The 16,155-nt window shown below is 23.7% G+C and overlaps 4 protein-coding genes across 4 annotated transcripts; all 4 read left to right on the top strand. All coding sequences in view use genetic code 6, as the record gives it.

Moving 5' to 3' along the window:
- Positions 1-874: 874 nt before the first annotated feature.
- Positions 875-3,422, top strand: TTHERM_00077730 (alpha/beta fold hydrolase; the record flags this gene model as incomplete). Its single annotated transcript, XM_001015714.2, has 2 exons — positions 875-965; positions 1,168-3,422. The coding sequence occupies 2 exons, from the start codon at positions 875-877 to the stop codon at positions 3,420-3,422; spliced, it is 2,346 nt and encodes a 781-aa protein (XP_001015714.2).
- A 3,000-nt stretch (positions 3,423-6,422) lies between these two features.
- TTHERM_00077720 (Serine/Threonine kinase domain protein) lies at positions 6,423-8,333 on the top strand (the record flags this gene model as incomplete). The annotated part of the gene is made up of 1 exon (XM_001015713.1): positions 6,423-8,333. One exon carries the CDS (start codon positions 6,423-6,425, stop codon positions 8,331-8,333), a length of 1,911 nt encoding a protein of 636 aa, XP_001015713.1.
- A 2,157-nt stretch (positions 8,334-10,490) lies between these two features.
- Positions 10,491-11,389, top strand: TTHERM_000077719 (holliday junction resolvase, putative). The gene is made up of 4 exons (XM_012797568.1): positions 10,491-10,690; positions 10,755-10,886; positions 10,976-11,038; positions 11,100-11,389. The coding sequence occupies exons 1-4, from the start codon at positions 10,547-10,549 to the stop codon at positions 11,256-11,258; spliced, it is 498 nt and encodes a 165-aa protein (XP_012653022.1). The 5' UTR covers positions 10,491-10,546; the 3' UTR covers positions 11,259-11,389.
- Positions 11,390-12,728: 1,339 nt separating this feature from the next.
- TTHERM_00077710 (outer dense fiber protein) lies at positions 12,729-15,702 on the top strand (the record flags this gene model as incomplete). Its single annotated transcript, XM_001015712.2, has 17 exons — positions 12,729-12,765; positions 12,860-12,891; positions 12,999-13,054; positions 13,143-13,199; positions 13,260-13,278; positions 13,397-13,460; positions 13,520-13,580; positions 13,888-13,983; positions 14,037-14,095; positions 14,145-14,186; positions 14,262-14,315; positions 14,374-14,530; positions 14,913-14,975; positions 15,025-15,169; positions 15,237-15,355; positions 15,405-15,490; positions 15,557-15,702. 17 exons carry the CDS (start codon positions 12,729-12,731, stop codon positions 15,700-15,702), a joined length of 1,293 nt encoding a protein of 430 aa, XP_001015712.2.
- Between the last annotated feature and the right edge of the window lie 453 nt (positions 15,703-16,155).

The raw sequence follows: 16,155 nt of genomic DNA, 5'->3' as shown, positions 1-16,155 counted from the left end.
CATTAATTTTATCATTCATACATAATTTTTGTAGTATTTCGATTTTTCAAAAAAAAAATTGACTAAATTTTGTATTTTTTATTTTCATTTGCTTTCTAAAAATTATGTTTAATATTTTAAAATTTAATTTTATATTTTAACAAGCAATTTATTTGAGATTTTATTGATTTTAACAAAATAAAATAATTAAAATAAATCTTAAAATAATTTTTTGTTTTATGAATAAATGTAAATTTTATTAAAAATTAAAAAGTGTAAATAAAGATTATTTATTACAATACCAAAGAATCAAATCAAAAATATTTGAATGTTAGAGCATTTATAAATTATAAATAAAATTTATTTAATGTAAATTGTTGTGAATTTTTGTGTGTATGATTAGCTTATTGGATATAAATAAAGATTAATCAATTTTAATACTCCGTCCACCATAAATAGATTGTTATCATACTAATTGGTTTTTCAATAAAATGAATGAATAATATTGTCTTTTAATTCGCTATATGTAGTTTTTGTTTGTATGTAGAGTGAATGCAGTATTTTAATAACATCAAAACTTTTCTTTGTCTGTTTATAATTTTAAATGTCATAGTAAAATTTTTTACAGTTGATAGATTAATTAATTTTTACACTTTTAACTTTATAACGAAACAAAAAAAGTTAAATTTCAAATAGAAAAATTATCATTTAAAAGTTAGTTTGTTTTAACAAGCAACACTTACTAATTCATTAAAATATATAAAAAAAGATTTATTGCGGTAGTAGCCTTAAACAAAAGGGGAACAATATTTAGTTAGCATAAGTCCTGTTGATATAAGTTTAATTCATAGACACGTACATCTTACTTAATTACCTACTTTCCACTTGATAAAATATGCATCTTTTCTTCAACGATAAAGAAATCGAAAACAAGCTTGCCTTCATCTTCAAGCCAAAGAAATATTGTTACTCCGTTTCTGAATTAGGTATCTATGATTTTTTTTTCTCTCTGTATTTATCAAATTCCTTTCTAGCTTTATAATTCTAATTATCTGCTCTGTTAAATCTTATTAATTTTACAAAAATATGAGCTTTTTCTTCATGTAAGAATTTCACCAAGTAGCTCAATCAAAATAAAATTTATCAAATGTATTCATAGTATATATTAAGGTTTTTTTTATATAAAAGGATATGGTAAATTAAATTTGGATGAAATGATATCTCCTAGAATGATGTTTTAACACTAGTAAGTTGAAAGGACAGATTTTTAAGTATAGAATCTCAGAAAAGAAAAACTTTAATGCTCTATTTACTCAAACAACTTAGTTTAATCTAAATCTGTTGCTGTTGTTTATTTGCATGGTAATGCAGGAACTCGTTTAGATTCAGTGCCAGCTGTCAAGCATATTGTCAGCAAATTAGGAGTTGATTTGTGTAGCTTTGACTTTAGTGGATGTGGGAGAAGTGAAGGTGATTTTGTTACATTAGGTATAAAAGAGCAAGATGACCTGCAAGTAGTTTTAGAAACCCTTGTTTCTAAATACAACTATCAAAAGTTTATTTTGTATGGTAGATCTATGGGAGGAGTAACATCTCTACTTTACAGTGCAAATAGACCATTTGCTTAAAAGCACGTTATAGCTATAATTGTAGACTCTCCTTTTTGCTCATTAAAATAGTTGGCTACTGAAATAGCAGATGATAAAATGGCATTCCTAGGTGGATTTATTGCAGAAATGAGCTTTGAATACATAAGAGAATTAGTTAAAAAGATGACTCATGGAAGTGATATATTTTCTCTTGAAGTTGATAAGCAAGTGAGTAGATGCACCCAGTTTCCTGCTTTGTTCTGCTATTCTCACGAAGATAAACTCATCAAGTACACTCATTCTGAAAAGCTAATTTCGAAATACGGAGGAAAATCTTCATCATTCATATTCTCAGGAGACCATAACGCTTTTCGTGATGAAAATTATTTCGATAATATAATCAATTTTATTAAGGATATTCTAGCATCTAATAAGATAATGATTACTTTTAATCAAAAACTAGAAACATCTACTACTACTCCAAAATCATCATCTTCTGCTGCTACTTCAGCTCTTTATAAATTCCCTATATCAGTCTCCCAAAGCACTAATAGCATCAAGCCTATGCACCTTTAAAAAAACCATCTAGCTGAAAAGTCTCATACATTTGAATAAACCTACAATAAAGGTCATCATATTACAACTTTGAATGAAGGTAGTTCACCTATTTCGAATAATAAAAATCAATAGCATAATAACATATCTATCAATTAGTTAAAGCATAGAAATATTTTTAATCTTTCAACAAATCACACAGGACAGTCAGAGGGATAAAATCAAGTATAAAGTAAACACCACTAAAATAATTTACATAAATAGCAATCTCTACCTGTTTAGTTAAATCCTGCTGCAGGATAGCCAGATAAGCAAGATCATCAAATTAAAAAATAAACAAGCTTTATCTAGGCTCGAGCTCCCTCTGAGTTTGCAACTAGAATTTCTTTATGCAACCAAAATAATAGGGAATTACTGAGTGCTAAAGTAATTTAAGAATCAACTACTACAACAACACCACCACAATAAAAATAAAATAACGATTAAGCTGAAAAATAAGCAAGTTTCACACCAATAACTGGTATAAGAAAAATTCCATCTTAACCAATAATTTTTCCATTAGAGATGAATGAAAATAAAAGAATATCGCTGATAGATAACTCTTATTCTCAAAGACAAGTCTCATAAAGTAACCATAACAACGAATAGCTTGTTTTGAAAAACTATTTACACAGAAGAGAAACTCTAGCTGCTTCATAACTATAATAGTAAAATCAGTTACCTTAGTAAAACAAGCAGCCAGTTATTTTTGTTGAAACCGAAAACGAAGAAAAAAGAAGACAATCTATCTTCCACAAGATCAACAGTTTATAAATAAGCAAATCTCAACTAAATTCTCCACAAATTTAAATTTCTATTCAACCAAACGAATAGCTCAATATGTAAAAGCAAAATAGTCAAAATAGATAAAAATCCAAAGACAATAGTAGTGGATTAAATGATCTCCACTCTAATAGAGCCAATGAAGCATATTACATAAATTTAAACCATAGATAATCTTTAGTGAGCAATCAACTACCTTTATAAAATACTACAAATATTAATTATAATCTAAGCTAACAAACTATGAAAAGTAGCAGTAACTTACAGCAAGAAGCTTCAAAATCAATAAATAGCCAGAGTTCATAGTTTATATCTCCTCGTCCTATGCATTCTCATAATCAATAGCACACTATGTAAATAAATTTATATTTCTCTTTAATTTTATTTATAATTTTTAAATATTTTGTTTATTTTAAATTAGAAGAATTGATTAAAAAGCAGCAGCAGCTAACATTCAACAAAGCGACTATTTGGTGAAATAGATTGCCTAGAAATCTCCATCAAAATAAAATCTTAATTAACTCTTAAATTCTTTTTAAGAAAATCACTAAGTGAAAGTATAATTAAATGAAAATTTTGATAATTATCTTCATAGTAAATCAAAGACATAATCAGTCAGTCAAATAAACATGATAACCCAATAAAACCATAGTAATTAACTCAGCAGTGGTGTATCAATGTTATCATAAGAATTATAAATCCCTCATTATGAAGCACTTCTTTACAAGTAAGAACAAAATAAACAAATAAAAAATTTTTCACTACTAATTGATAATAAAACTCCTACTTCAAAAACAATAAGATTAATTTGAAATAAATTTAACTTAAAAAACAAATTTCTCCATTAAAAAACACACACAACAAATAACATATATAAAAAATGTTTAAATAAGCAATAATGTAAATAAATAAATAAAAAATAAATTATCTAAATGTTTAATTTTAATGTAATATTATTTTAATAATTATTAAAACTTATTCATTCAAAAATAAACATTTTTGTATTTTTATTTTATTTTATCTTTATGTTTTATTTCTCTTAAAAAGTTCATCATTTATTTATTTATTTTTATCTTGATTTTGAAAAGTATTCTTCCTTCTTTTTTAAATTAAAAAAGTTGCAAATTTAAATAAATATTAAACAGTATTAAATATCATTCAAGAACTTGTATGTATTTTCTAAAGCAAATAGATTATTATAAAAAATTTAAATATTTCTAGTAAAGAATAAAGCAAGCATTATTATTTAAACATAAATAAAAACTAAACATCTAGAGTAGAAATTAAGCGAGAAAGAATACGTTTGATCAGATAATTAGTTACTTATTTTCTATGCTTAATATCAATAAAATTATAAGGTAAAAGAAAAATACGGAAGTAAAAAATTCTTAAAATTAAATACCAAAAACAAATTTGTTTATTTTTTATATAAAATAAGTATTATTTATTTAAATGATGTGTTAATTTAAATTTTGCTATCTATTCTTTTAGAAATTAAATATTATAAAGTAAGGTCTACAATAAGCATAAAAATAGCTTAACTTAAGTAAATTTATAAAGGATAATATCTACTTTAACTGCTTGAGGAACTATTTTTCCTTTCATAAAATGCAATCTCTTTTAATGAAAAAAGTATTAAGCTTGAGAAAATAAATTTTTATATGAATTGAATATTAAAGAATTTGGTTTCTTATTTTATTTGGCGAACTGAAATTAGATTTAAATTGTTTATAATCACTTCAGGCTGAAAAACAAACAAACAAACAAATAATATTTGGTGTTAACTTGAATTTTAATTTGTAGAAAAATAAATTAATTAAACATCTTGTTACAGATTTTCCTTACTGTTTTTTCAAAACAATAATGTAGAAAAAAATCAAAATTCTTCAAAAAATTCTTAAAAGGAAAGGAAGTTTATTTTTCTTTTTCTAAATACTTTGTTTCAAAAATATTTGAAAAAGAAGTTGTAATCGTTCTTAGTATTTTGTGTCAATAAATCAAATTACATAATCAAAATCAAACTAGTTAAAATTTCACAAACAAAATTAAACACAAATCTTAAAATAGAAGAAAAAGGTAATTGATTTCACAATAAAATTTGTTAATATTATTCAAAACTTTTCGCTTGAAAAGATTTCTATATTATTAATAAATTTAGTTTTTAAATATAAAGAATATAATCCTTCATAATAAGCTAAAATAGATGTATAATTATTGCTACTTCAGTATTTCTAACAATTTATAATAATGAATTCATTCAAATTTTATTTGTTAAATATATTCAAATTTAAAATAATAGCACAAATAATCAAATACTTCGAAAGATTCTTTATTTTCTGTTCTGATTAAATACTTATATGTTTCAAATATTTTGGCAAGTATTTACAAAAGTTCAAGTAAATATAAAAAAATAGAAAAGCGCATCTTTCTTAATTAGCTAGAGCATGAATTATTAATAAATTATGCGTAAACAAACTATATTTTAGTAGTAAAAGGAAAATATTCCAAACAGAGTTTTTTTTTTTTTTTCAGATTTGATTAGTTAAAAATTACACTTAATAAATAAAAATAAAAGTAACATAATTTATCTTTAGTTATACTAAAAATCTTTTTATCTGTCTGAAAAATTTATAATTTTATATTTTAAACTAAATTTTTGGTTGTATGTATTTACATATCTATTTGATAAGAAATATCAGGTTATGCAAGTTTGAATTAGAATGGGAATTTTCGCCTTTAAATTTTTTTGCATCAACTTACAAAAATCTTAACTTAATTATATACCACACACAAATAAATTTATCGATATATTTACATATAAAGCATATACATTTACACAGCTCATTATTGATCAATTAATTTATTTATTTATTAATTAATTTATTAATTAGCTAATTAAAAATTTTTAATTATATGATTGCTGATTACTTTATCATTTTTGTTAATATTTTTTGATAAAAACCTTTAAAAAATACCATTTAATAGTATAATTAATTATTATAGTACAATTTTCAAAAAATTTAATCATCAAAAAAGATAAATATTTCCTTTGAAAGAAAGCTATTAATTATTATCACTTTAAAGAGACGGAAATTCGAAGCAAAAAAAAAAAATAGGTGAATTACTACAAATACAAAAAGGAACTTATAATCAGTAAGTAAACGAAAAAAATAGATTCTTTTTTCTTTGATTAGCTCTGAATTTAAACTAGGAACAATTTTTTATTAGTTTTACTGTTTTAAAAAACCATTTTACATAGTTTAAAAAAGCTAGATACAAAACATTCAAGCTATCTATTAAGTAAGATAAAATAGTAAAAGTATCTAACTATCTATCTATCTACTCGAGTAAGAATAGAAGAACAAAAATTATAAATAATACAATAACTTAAAAGCTTGAGAATATCTACAAGTTAAAGTTATAGAAAGAAAAAAAAGCACTCCACGAATACTTATTTAGATTGTAAAAGGAAAAAAAATGATCAACAGCTAAGTAAAAGCCTCTAAAGTGAAGGAATCGCTCTTCGATGATCTCGATTAAAATACTAGAGAATCTTACAAAATGTGGTCTAAAAATATACCTTTAATCCCAAAGAAGACTGATTAGAGGTCAATCGAAGGCACTCTTTTCAGAAAGTCGATTAAGAAAGGATATTGGAAATCGAATACATACTAGCTTATTGGTAATAAGTTGATAAAATTTACAGCTGAAAGCGGTAAACCTGAGAAATTTGCTAACATTGAAAATTATCGTCTTGAGAAAATAAAACTTGAAGAAAAGGGAGACAAAGATATTAAGTATGGATTTCGTTTGACACATAATTGCAAATTTGTGGAATTATACGCACGTAATAAAGAACATATGCTTATGTGGTTTGAATTAGTCAAGCGTTAGTGTGTATTAACTACATTTTAGAATGATTATTCTACTATTAAGCTTATGGGCAAGGGTAATTTTGCTCGTGTTTATTATGCGCGTTCAAAGCTAACTGGAGGAGAATTTGCAGTAAAGGCATTTGAAAAAGATAAATTTGCTCAAATTGAGATTGACAGACCAGCATTGATTAAGGAAATTTCAATTTTACGTAAGATGAATCATCCTGGTGTCATTAAAATGTATGAAGTTTATGAGAACGAAACTCATATTTTCTTAGTTAATGAATTGTTAAAGGGAGGAGAATTATTCCACAAGTTAAAAGGCCATGGGTAATTTGACGAAGTTTATGTTGCTTAACTAATGACGACTCTCCTCGACTCAATTCATTACATTTCTCAAAGAAACATATTGCATCGTGATATTAAACCTGAAAACCTTATCCTACGTTCTAAAAACAACGATACTGACTTGTGCTTAGCTGATTTTGGTTTGGCTGATTACTACGATCCTAAGGGAGGATACATGTTCCAGCGCTGTGGCACTCCTGGATACGTCGCACCTGAAGTTCTTGCTGATAAGATTTACGATTTTAAGGTAGACACATTCTCTGCAGGTGTAATAATGTTCATACTTTTAACAGGTAGCTCTCCGTTCAAAGGAAAATCTTATGACGAAATTGTAATCAAAAATTACAATTGCACTATCGACTTTAATTACAATGAAATGGGCAAATATTTATCGGCTGAGTGCTTTGACTTACTTTAGAAGCTGCTCAAAAAAGATCCTCTAGAGCGTTATTCAGCAATATAAGCTCTCAATCATCCTTGGTTTGCAAAAATGAAGGCTGCAACTCCCACTACCTAATAGAAATCGAGCGTTGTTTCTTCTCAGACTTCATTAGAAGGAGATTAAATAGTACGCATTGCACCAAAGGATAATTTACAATTAAAGAGTAAGACTCCACTAATGAATAGCAAGTGGTCTGAGCCATAGGAATAGCAAAGTCCCGAAACTTGGAAAAAATAATAATAATAAGGCAGAAACTCTGTTAGTGAATATATTGATAGTCCTATGAGTCGTCAAGCTTAAGATTCTCCATAGATTAAAACTCCAGGAGGAAGCTAATACAGCCAGCCCTTCAAGAAAACACCAGATTCTAATGGTAGCTCTAAAATAAAGCAAGAAACTCCTGTGATAAAAATGTAGTCCGTACCTGAATGCATGGATGAATATGATATCGATCCTAGCTCCTTGGAAGATGCACATTCTCCCTTAATTGAAAACATGAAAAACCTATAAAAATATGACCTTAATAACAAGAATTCTAAAAAATTCAAAGAAGTCTATCAAAGTCCTATAATAAAAAATCCTTCTAACTTGTTCTCTAATGGAAACTAGTAACAAGGGCAATAAGTAAATAATTTAACTCAAAATCTAAATGCATCTAATAACACAAACTAAGATGTTAAGAATACAAAGTCAATCCGTGAAAAATTAATATAAAATGTGTGATTGATTTATTGATTCATAGAATTTTAATTAAATAGTACTACTTGTAACCTTAAAAAAAAAAAACAAACTTTTCTAATTATCAAAAAATACTTAACAAACAAAAAAATTAACCAAATCTCACAAACCAATCAGAATATTTAATAATTTAATTAGATAATCTTAAAAGAAAATGAATAATTTAATTATAGTTAATCAGCCACACCGTATATAAAAAACAAACAAACAAACAAATAAATAATTACATGCATTCTTTATTTTTGATTGCTTGCAAATAAAAAAAGTGAAAAGTGTAAAAATAAATAAATAAATAAAATTCAAAAATATTTTTAATTGTAATATAAATTTCTAAATATTTTATTTTTATCCTTATATACATGCCTAATTCTTTAAAATAAATGTACTTTTTTTGGATTATATTCACTTTAAATTGGTATTCATCTCATTAACTAAGCTAGCTTAACTATATTTTTTTTAAATATCCACTTTTCATTGTACAAATTGTTTGAATTAGTGTGAATGAAGGAACGAACAAGTGAACACTTTTCAAATAAAAAATATTGATTTTGATTATCTATTAAATAATTGTCTTAACTTTAAAACAAAATTATTAATTTATAATTTTATAGATTCATTAATGATTTAAAAAGCAACAACTGATTGATTGATTAATTAATTAGATATCACATATTTATTTTTACTCCATTCAATATAAAAAACCAATTTATGATACTTTAATGCTAATATTTACTTTTCTTATGAAGTAAATTAGCTCAATTACTAGACTTTCCAAAACTTACAAATTTTCTGCTTTTTATATTTGAGAGAAAATAAGGGATTTCTGAGAGAATTTCAAATTATCAAAAATTAAGGAAATTCACAATCAAAATGTGACGATAGATAGTTTGTTTATAAGTCTAAAAAAAACTTCAAGTAATTCAAAGCCCCAAATATTTTTCAGTAAAGAAAATTAAATAACTTTTTTCTAGAGTAAATTTATTAAAAAATGAAAAACTAAGTAACTAGCAAGTACAATTGAAAACTAACAAATTTAATTTTAGATGATAACTAACTTTTTAAACAACTAAAAAACTAATTTTTTCTATTTGGATATCAAATAAAATTAATCTTTCATTTACTGTAAATACTCTATAAATTTTCTCAAATAATCTAACTCTACTTAGGCTACAAAAAATATTTGATTTTCCGTGAAAGAGAAATTGGATAGAATATTAATGTGTGTTTTTTAATAAGAATGTACACTATTTATATTTTCATAAAAATTTTCATATAAATTAAAATAATGTTTATTTAATTGGTGGTTATACTTTGTTTGTTATTGTTTAGTTATATTATTCATGTAGAAATTAACCATTTATAAAATTAGTATAATCAGATATTTTTAATATTTGATTATCTACAGACTAGCCACTTATTTACATAATTGTTTTCAAAATTGTATTTCTATTATGTTTTCGCTTAACCTATTTCATTTTAAGTTTAATAATTTAAAAAAAATTGTTATATTGATTTTTTTCAATAATATTTTTTTAATTTAAGCTATCTGTTTATTGGCTTAATACTCCAAATTCGAATTTATTCACTTATGCACTTTGTTAATTGCTCTACTAAATCTAATTATACTAAGCACAGCTTTACCTTATTTTTTAGAACAATATTTTTAATTAAATTATTTGCTTATTAACAAAAATGAAAATAATTTATCAAAATGTAGCATTTTAAGAAAATACAAATATTATTAGGAGGAGTTTAATACTTCAAAGTTTATATTTCATTTGCTTTATTTAATTGCTCAATTAAAATCATATTTTTTTACTATAATTTAATAAAATTAATTAAATTAATTTAATTCTAGTGATGAAGGAAAACTAAATGTATAAAATTTATTTTAAAATTTAATATTTTTCTTAAGCTAACATTCTAAAAGAATAGAAATAGAGGTAGGTTATTTTTTGTAGTTTTTAATAGAAGATATTATGTTTTTCACAGTAGAGCTTTATTATTAAGTAGAATAATTTTTTTGAAGTTATTAAAGATATTTTTTAACTAGAAAACATTCCATTTTGATTGATTGATTTATTATTATTAATTAATCTTCTACTAATAAAATTTAACAGAAGATTTAGATTGATTGTAATATATTAAAACTAACCAACTAAAATTAAACTTATTATTATTGTTTGAAATAGCAAATCATGTAAAAGAGTAATTTGATGTTTAGACTGTATCTTCAGAAGTAAATGAGGCTGAGTCCATAAGGTTTTACTCTGTTAGGAGTGGATTACGGGACTAAATTTTTAGGACTTTCTATTACAGATACTAAACTTAAAAAAGCATATGTCAGTAGTTAGTTTATTAATAAAATATTAACCTTTTAGCTGATAACATTCTAAAAATTAAAAGATGCTTGAAACAATTGAAACAGCTGGAGATGCTAGGACTTTTAACAATCCTATTGTGATCGCTAAATTAAAGAAGCATATTTAAAAAGAGAATGTAAAAGGTTTAGTTATTGGCGCTACTAACTTTAAGAGGGTAACTTAAAATTGATAATTAATAGATTGATTTGTTATTTTGTTTGTTTGTTTACATCTGTAGAACTTTCTAAATATAAAATAAAATAGTTTTTTGATGCTGAGATAAATTTTATGATAAATAAAGTGGATTCAAACATTCCATTCACAACTGTAAATTTTTAAGTTTTTGGTTTAGCTGCTTATTAATCTTATTTATCAAAACATTAAAAAGGTTGATGAATCATTTACTACTTTTGCTTCAAAGCAAATACTAGAAGAAATAGCTTTTAATTATAACGAAAATCTAAATCTTAAATAGCACAAAGATTTAAAAGACGGTATATCTGCAATGCTTATTCTACAAATATTCTTAGACTACTATAATAAATGAATAGTCTTTCCTCTGTCACTATCTTTATTTATTTAAAACTTCAAAAGTATTTATTTAGGATTAATAATGAATATTTGAATTAGGTATTGTAATTTATTCCATTATTTACAAATATTAGTTATAAATTTATTAAAAAAAATAGCAAAAAATAAATAAAAAAATAATTTTTATTGAAAACAAATCTTTCAAAAAATTAATTTTCTTTCTGTATCGCAAAAATTTTTATACTGATTCAAAATAAATACCTTTTAACAGTTAATATTATTTAAGAAATAAATTTATCGCCCTAATATTTCTTCTTTCAAAGCTAATTTATAAAAAAATTATATATAATATTGTAAAATAAATATTTTTTACTTTAGAATGAGTGATAAATTTGAGAGATTAAATTCAAAATAAGCTAATTATTTTAAAATTAATTTCTTTTTAGTTTAAATAAATATATAGCATAAGAACTTTTTTTTCAGAAGTCATACTGGCAAATATTTTTGTTTTAAGCAACATGATTTTTTATAATTGAGCTTTTTAGTTGCTTTCATTATTAGGGTTTTTTTTAATAAAATAAATAAAATTCATTTTTTAGCATTGTTTATAAAACTATTAAAATTAATTGGTTAAAATCAATATATTTTGTCTGTTTAACAAACAATAAACTTATTTTAAAAATAATGATAAATATTTTAAGGAATGTATATTTGTTTTTTAAATACTATTTTTTATTTTGGTCTTAAATATATTATATAAAATTATTATTTCTTCTGATAAGCTCTGTCTTAAAAATATATCTATCTATGGTATTTATTTTTTGAATTTGAGAAAAGATAAATAAATTGAAAAATTCGATTTCTTAGAGAATAATTTAGTTTTAAAGAAAGTTGTTTTAGAATATTTTTGTTATTAATTTTTCTTTTACTTTTAAAAATATATTTTAATCTTTGAAATTAATTTCATAGATAGATATATAGATATTCTCTTTGATGAAAGAAAATAGAAAATTTTTAAATATATATTTTTAAAATTTTATTGATTTGCTGGAAATTTAAAATTTCATCAGGAACGGCTTATAATAATTATATTGATAGACATGAATATGAGAATGAGAGAAGAAGATAACGTTTCAAAAGATAAGAAAAGAAAATATTAAATTTTTAAAAAAAGAAGCAAAATAATTATGAGAATGATATTTATAATAAATGAATTCAAATAGAAAATTTAATGCTAAAGAAAGATTTGATGAGTAAAAAGATAGTTGATTATTTAATAAATTGATTTGCTTATTCAATTTGCTTTAATTTAAAACAGAGGAGATAAAGAATCTATAATTTGAGTATATTTCATAATAATAAATAAAAAATATAATCAATTTATTAAACATTAAGAAGCTTTACAGTAAGTAATTCCAATTAAACATAGCAAGTTTTTAAAAATAATTTATTATTTATATAAGCAGCAAGTAGTCTATTATTAAAAATGGTTAGTGCTTGGTCAATTGGCACAGGAAAAAGAGGTAAATTTTTCTATTTTCTTAAGAATTATATTAGAAAGCATTTCATCGATCAACTTGAATCAAATTTTTTTAAAATATAAATAATGAAAATTAGGTGAATTCAAGAGCAGTTCAATGTTCGCTCCTGTACGCTGATAATTAATTCTTATTTAATCCATGTTTAAATAAAATCACATTTAATTTTACTACTTGAGCTAGCTACAATAAAATAACTATTTCTCTTTTACAAAAAGGGTCCTGGTGCATATACAGTCGATAAATTTTCTAAGATCATTCCTCCTAAATGGAAGTATTGCTTTAAAAAATTAAACCAAAATTGATTGAATTTATTTGGATGGTTTGTTCATTATTTGTTAATTTTAAAATATTTTTATTAGATTTGGTTCTTCTAATCGTTAGTCTTTGGTAACTAATGACGCTCCTGGTCCTGGATAGTAATTAGCATTATTTAACTGTTAAAACAAGCATTTAATAATTTATTATTTAATTTACAGGTACAATCTTAAGAACAGTGTAAAATGATTTAAATTTGCTTGAACAACAAATTAAATAATATAATTTCATCATTCACTTTCATTTTCTAGCATTTTTCTATGTGAAACTAAAATTCGTTATGTAAAAATGTAAATAGTAATCAGGCCCTAAATTCTCTATTGGCACTGGATCAAAGCCTAGAGTTGAGACTTTCTTGTTTGGTAAATAATGAAATTTAGCAATGAGTGAATATTTAAATAAAACTATTGTTTATAAATAGTCCCTGGACCAGGCGCATACAACCCTGGAAAAACTATTTACTAATCTTCTCCTAATTACAGGTAAAATTCAACATATAAAATAGATTTTTGTTTTAGAGAAAAAGAGATTTAAAAGCTACTAGAGATATTAATAAGGATAATTAAATAATAAACAAATCTTAATGATTATTTTAAATAAGTAAATCAATAATTAGTTTCATAAAAATTAGAAATTTTATAATAAAATCTTAAATAAATGCAGTTATTAAAAGTAAGTAACTGATTCATTAATTCAAAATATAAATGAATCTTAATGATATGCAAATAAAATTATGATAAAGTAACCAAAATTAAATATTTATTTATTTTTATATTCAAAAAATTTAAGTATGGGAATGAAACACTCAAATTCTGAATTACATCTCTAGCCAGGCCCTGGTTAGTATGAACACAAATCATCTGTGTTAAATCAACCTTCTATGAAGTAATAAGATTATTATTTTTGGAGTAGCTTCTTAATTAATTTTTTTATTTTAGGTTCCCTCTTTCTACAAGAAACGAACTCTATCAGGGAACAAATACTCCTGGTCCTGCAAGTATTTTTGTTAAGTTTTTTAATATGCTTCATTTTATTTAAAACAATAGATTACAATGTTAGCAGACCCTCATCAGCTGCTCCTAAATTTGGTATTTATTTATTTTAATTAATTGGAGAATCTTTTATTAGATTTAAGGATAACAAATAATATATAATAATTCTAGGTTTTGGAACAAGCCAAAGAGACTAACTATATGCAAGCTAGTAAACTCCTGGACGTAAGATAACTTACTTTTTTAATAATTATTCTTAAAACAAATTAATTATCTTTCTTAGCTGGTTAATACGATCAGAGGAGCTGTATTGATCTAAGCAAGGGTGTTACTATGATTTCAAGAAGAGCTAATGGTGTTGCAAACGAAATTGCTAAATTCCCCGGCCCTGGAGCTTATAATCCTACAAGTAAGAACAAAAAGCAAAATCCTGCTTTTAAGTAAGCTAATTAATTATTTCTTCTATTTTTTAATAATTGAATAAAAATTAAATTTGATATTTAAATTCTAAGATCATTTTAAATTAAATGATAAAAATAAATTAATAGCTGTGATAAAAAATTATTAAAATAAGAGAAAATTATCTAAAAAATAAATAGTAGGAGACACACACACACCTACCTATCTATCTAGCTAATTTTGAAATAAATATAAATGGATGAATATTTAATTTTTAAATTTATTTTGAATAAATAAATCAACATTTATTTTAGTGATAAATAAAACAAACAATAAGAACAATTTATTAATTATCAATATTTATGAGAAATTTAAGCTTTGAGATTGATATTTTTTTAATTAAATTGTAAATTAAAAATATAGAATAGGCACATAAACAAGAGACACATTTGATAGAGAAATAGATAGCAGACCTGGACCTGGAGCGTATGAAAAATTAATATATAATTTTATTTAATTAATATTGAAAATATAGATACTCACCTCGTATCGAAGCCAACAGACCTTAATCACCTTAAATAAAGGTTGGTTCAGATTAGAGAAAGCCACTAAATATGACTATTAATAATCCCGGCCCAGGCTAATATAATGTTCGTCCTCAAACTGCAGATGGCCCTAAAGTAAATTTATTTTATTGATCATAAATTTTAGATTTCTTATTTATAAATTTATTTTTGTTATAAAAAGCTCTCTTTTAAAGGTGTTTCAAAGCCTGATCCAGTAGAAAGAGAAAGAATGAAAGTACCTGGTCCTGGTTCTTACTAACCAAGTGAAATCTTTATTAAGGAAAGACCTAGCTCAGCTAAGTAAAAAAAAATTATGTTTAATTAAAAATATTAAATCAATTTTTTTTAGAATTGGCACAAGCTTAAGACCCTCAATGTACAAGCTTAAAGATGCACCTGGCCCTGGAAATTATAATATTAGAGCAGGAGAACATGGTAAATTTGAAAATTAATTTTATTTTAAATGATTATTTAATGAATTTTTAAACTATTTATATATAGGTCCTAAATGGGGATTCGGTACAAGCTTGAGACCTCAATCAAAGAGAGGAGATGAACCAGGCCCTGGTGCTTACAATATTCCAGTTTATTTTGCTGATGTACCAAAGTTTATGATGACAAGCTAACCCAAATTTAACTATCCATGAGGTGTTTGAAATGTTTAAGAAAATCGAAGCCAAAATGATTTGGTTAATCAAATTAACTCATTCACTCACTCACTCACTCAATGAATCATTTATTTATATTTATATAATAAAAGTGCATTGACACAAATAACTTAACAATAAAAAAATTATAAAATTAATATAAAGTAAGAGTTGCATAAACACTGAGTAATTAATTAATATATTTTATTTGAATTTTTAAAATTTTAATTATTTGCTATAATATTAATTAATATTTCTAATTTTTTGAATTAATGATTTTGTTTGTTTATTGTTTTTATTTGCATAATTAATTATTGTAACAAAATTACTCAATATAATAAATTTTATTTCAATTTAATTAATTAATATAGATTTCTATATAAGATAGATTATTTTTAAAAAATTAGAAAATTTTAAATATTCCATTCTAATTTTATAAACCGCAATAGTAAT

The sequence above is a fragment of the Tetrahymena thermophila genome, assembly GCF_000189635.1.
Source record: "Tetrahymena thermophila SB210 genomic scaffold scf_8254650, whole genome shotgun sequence".
Taxonomy (NCBI): Eukaryota; Ciliophora; class Oligohymenophorea; order Hymenostomatida; family Tetrahymenidae; genus Tetrahymena; species Tetrahymena thermophila.
Note: the sequence above shows the minus strand (reverse complement) of the source record. Positions and strands in the feature narration are given on the sequence as shown.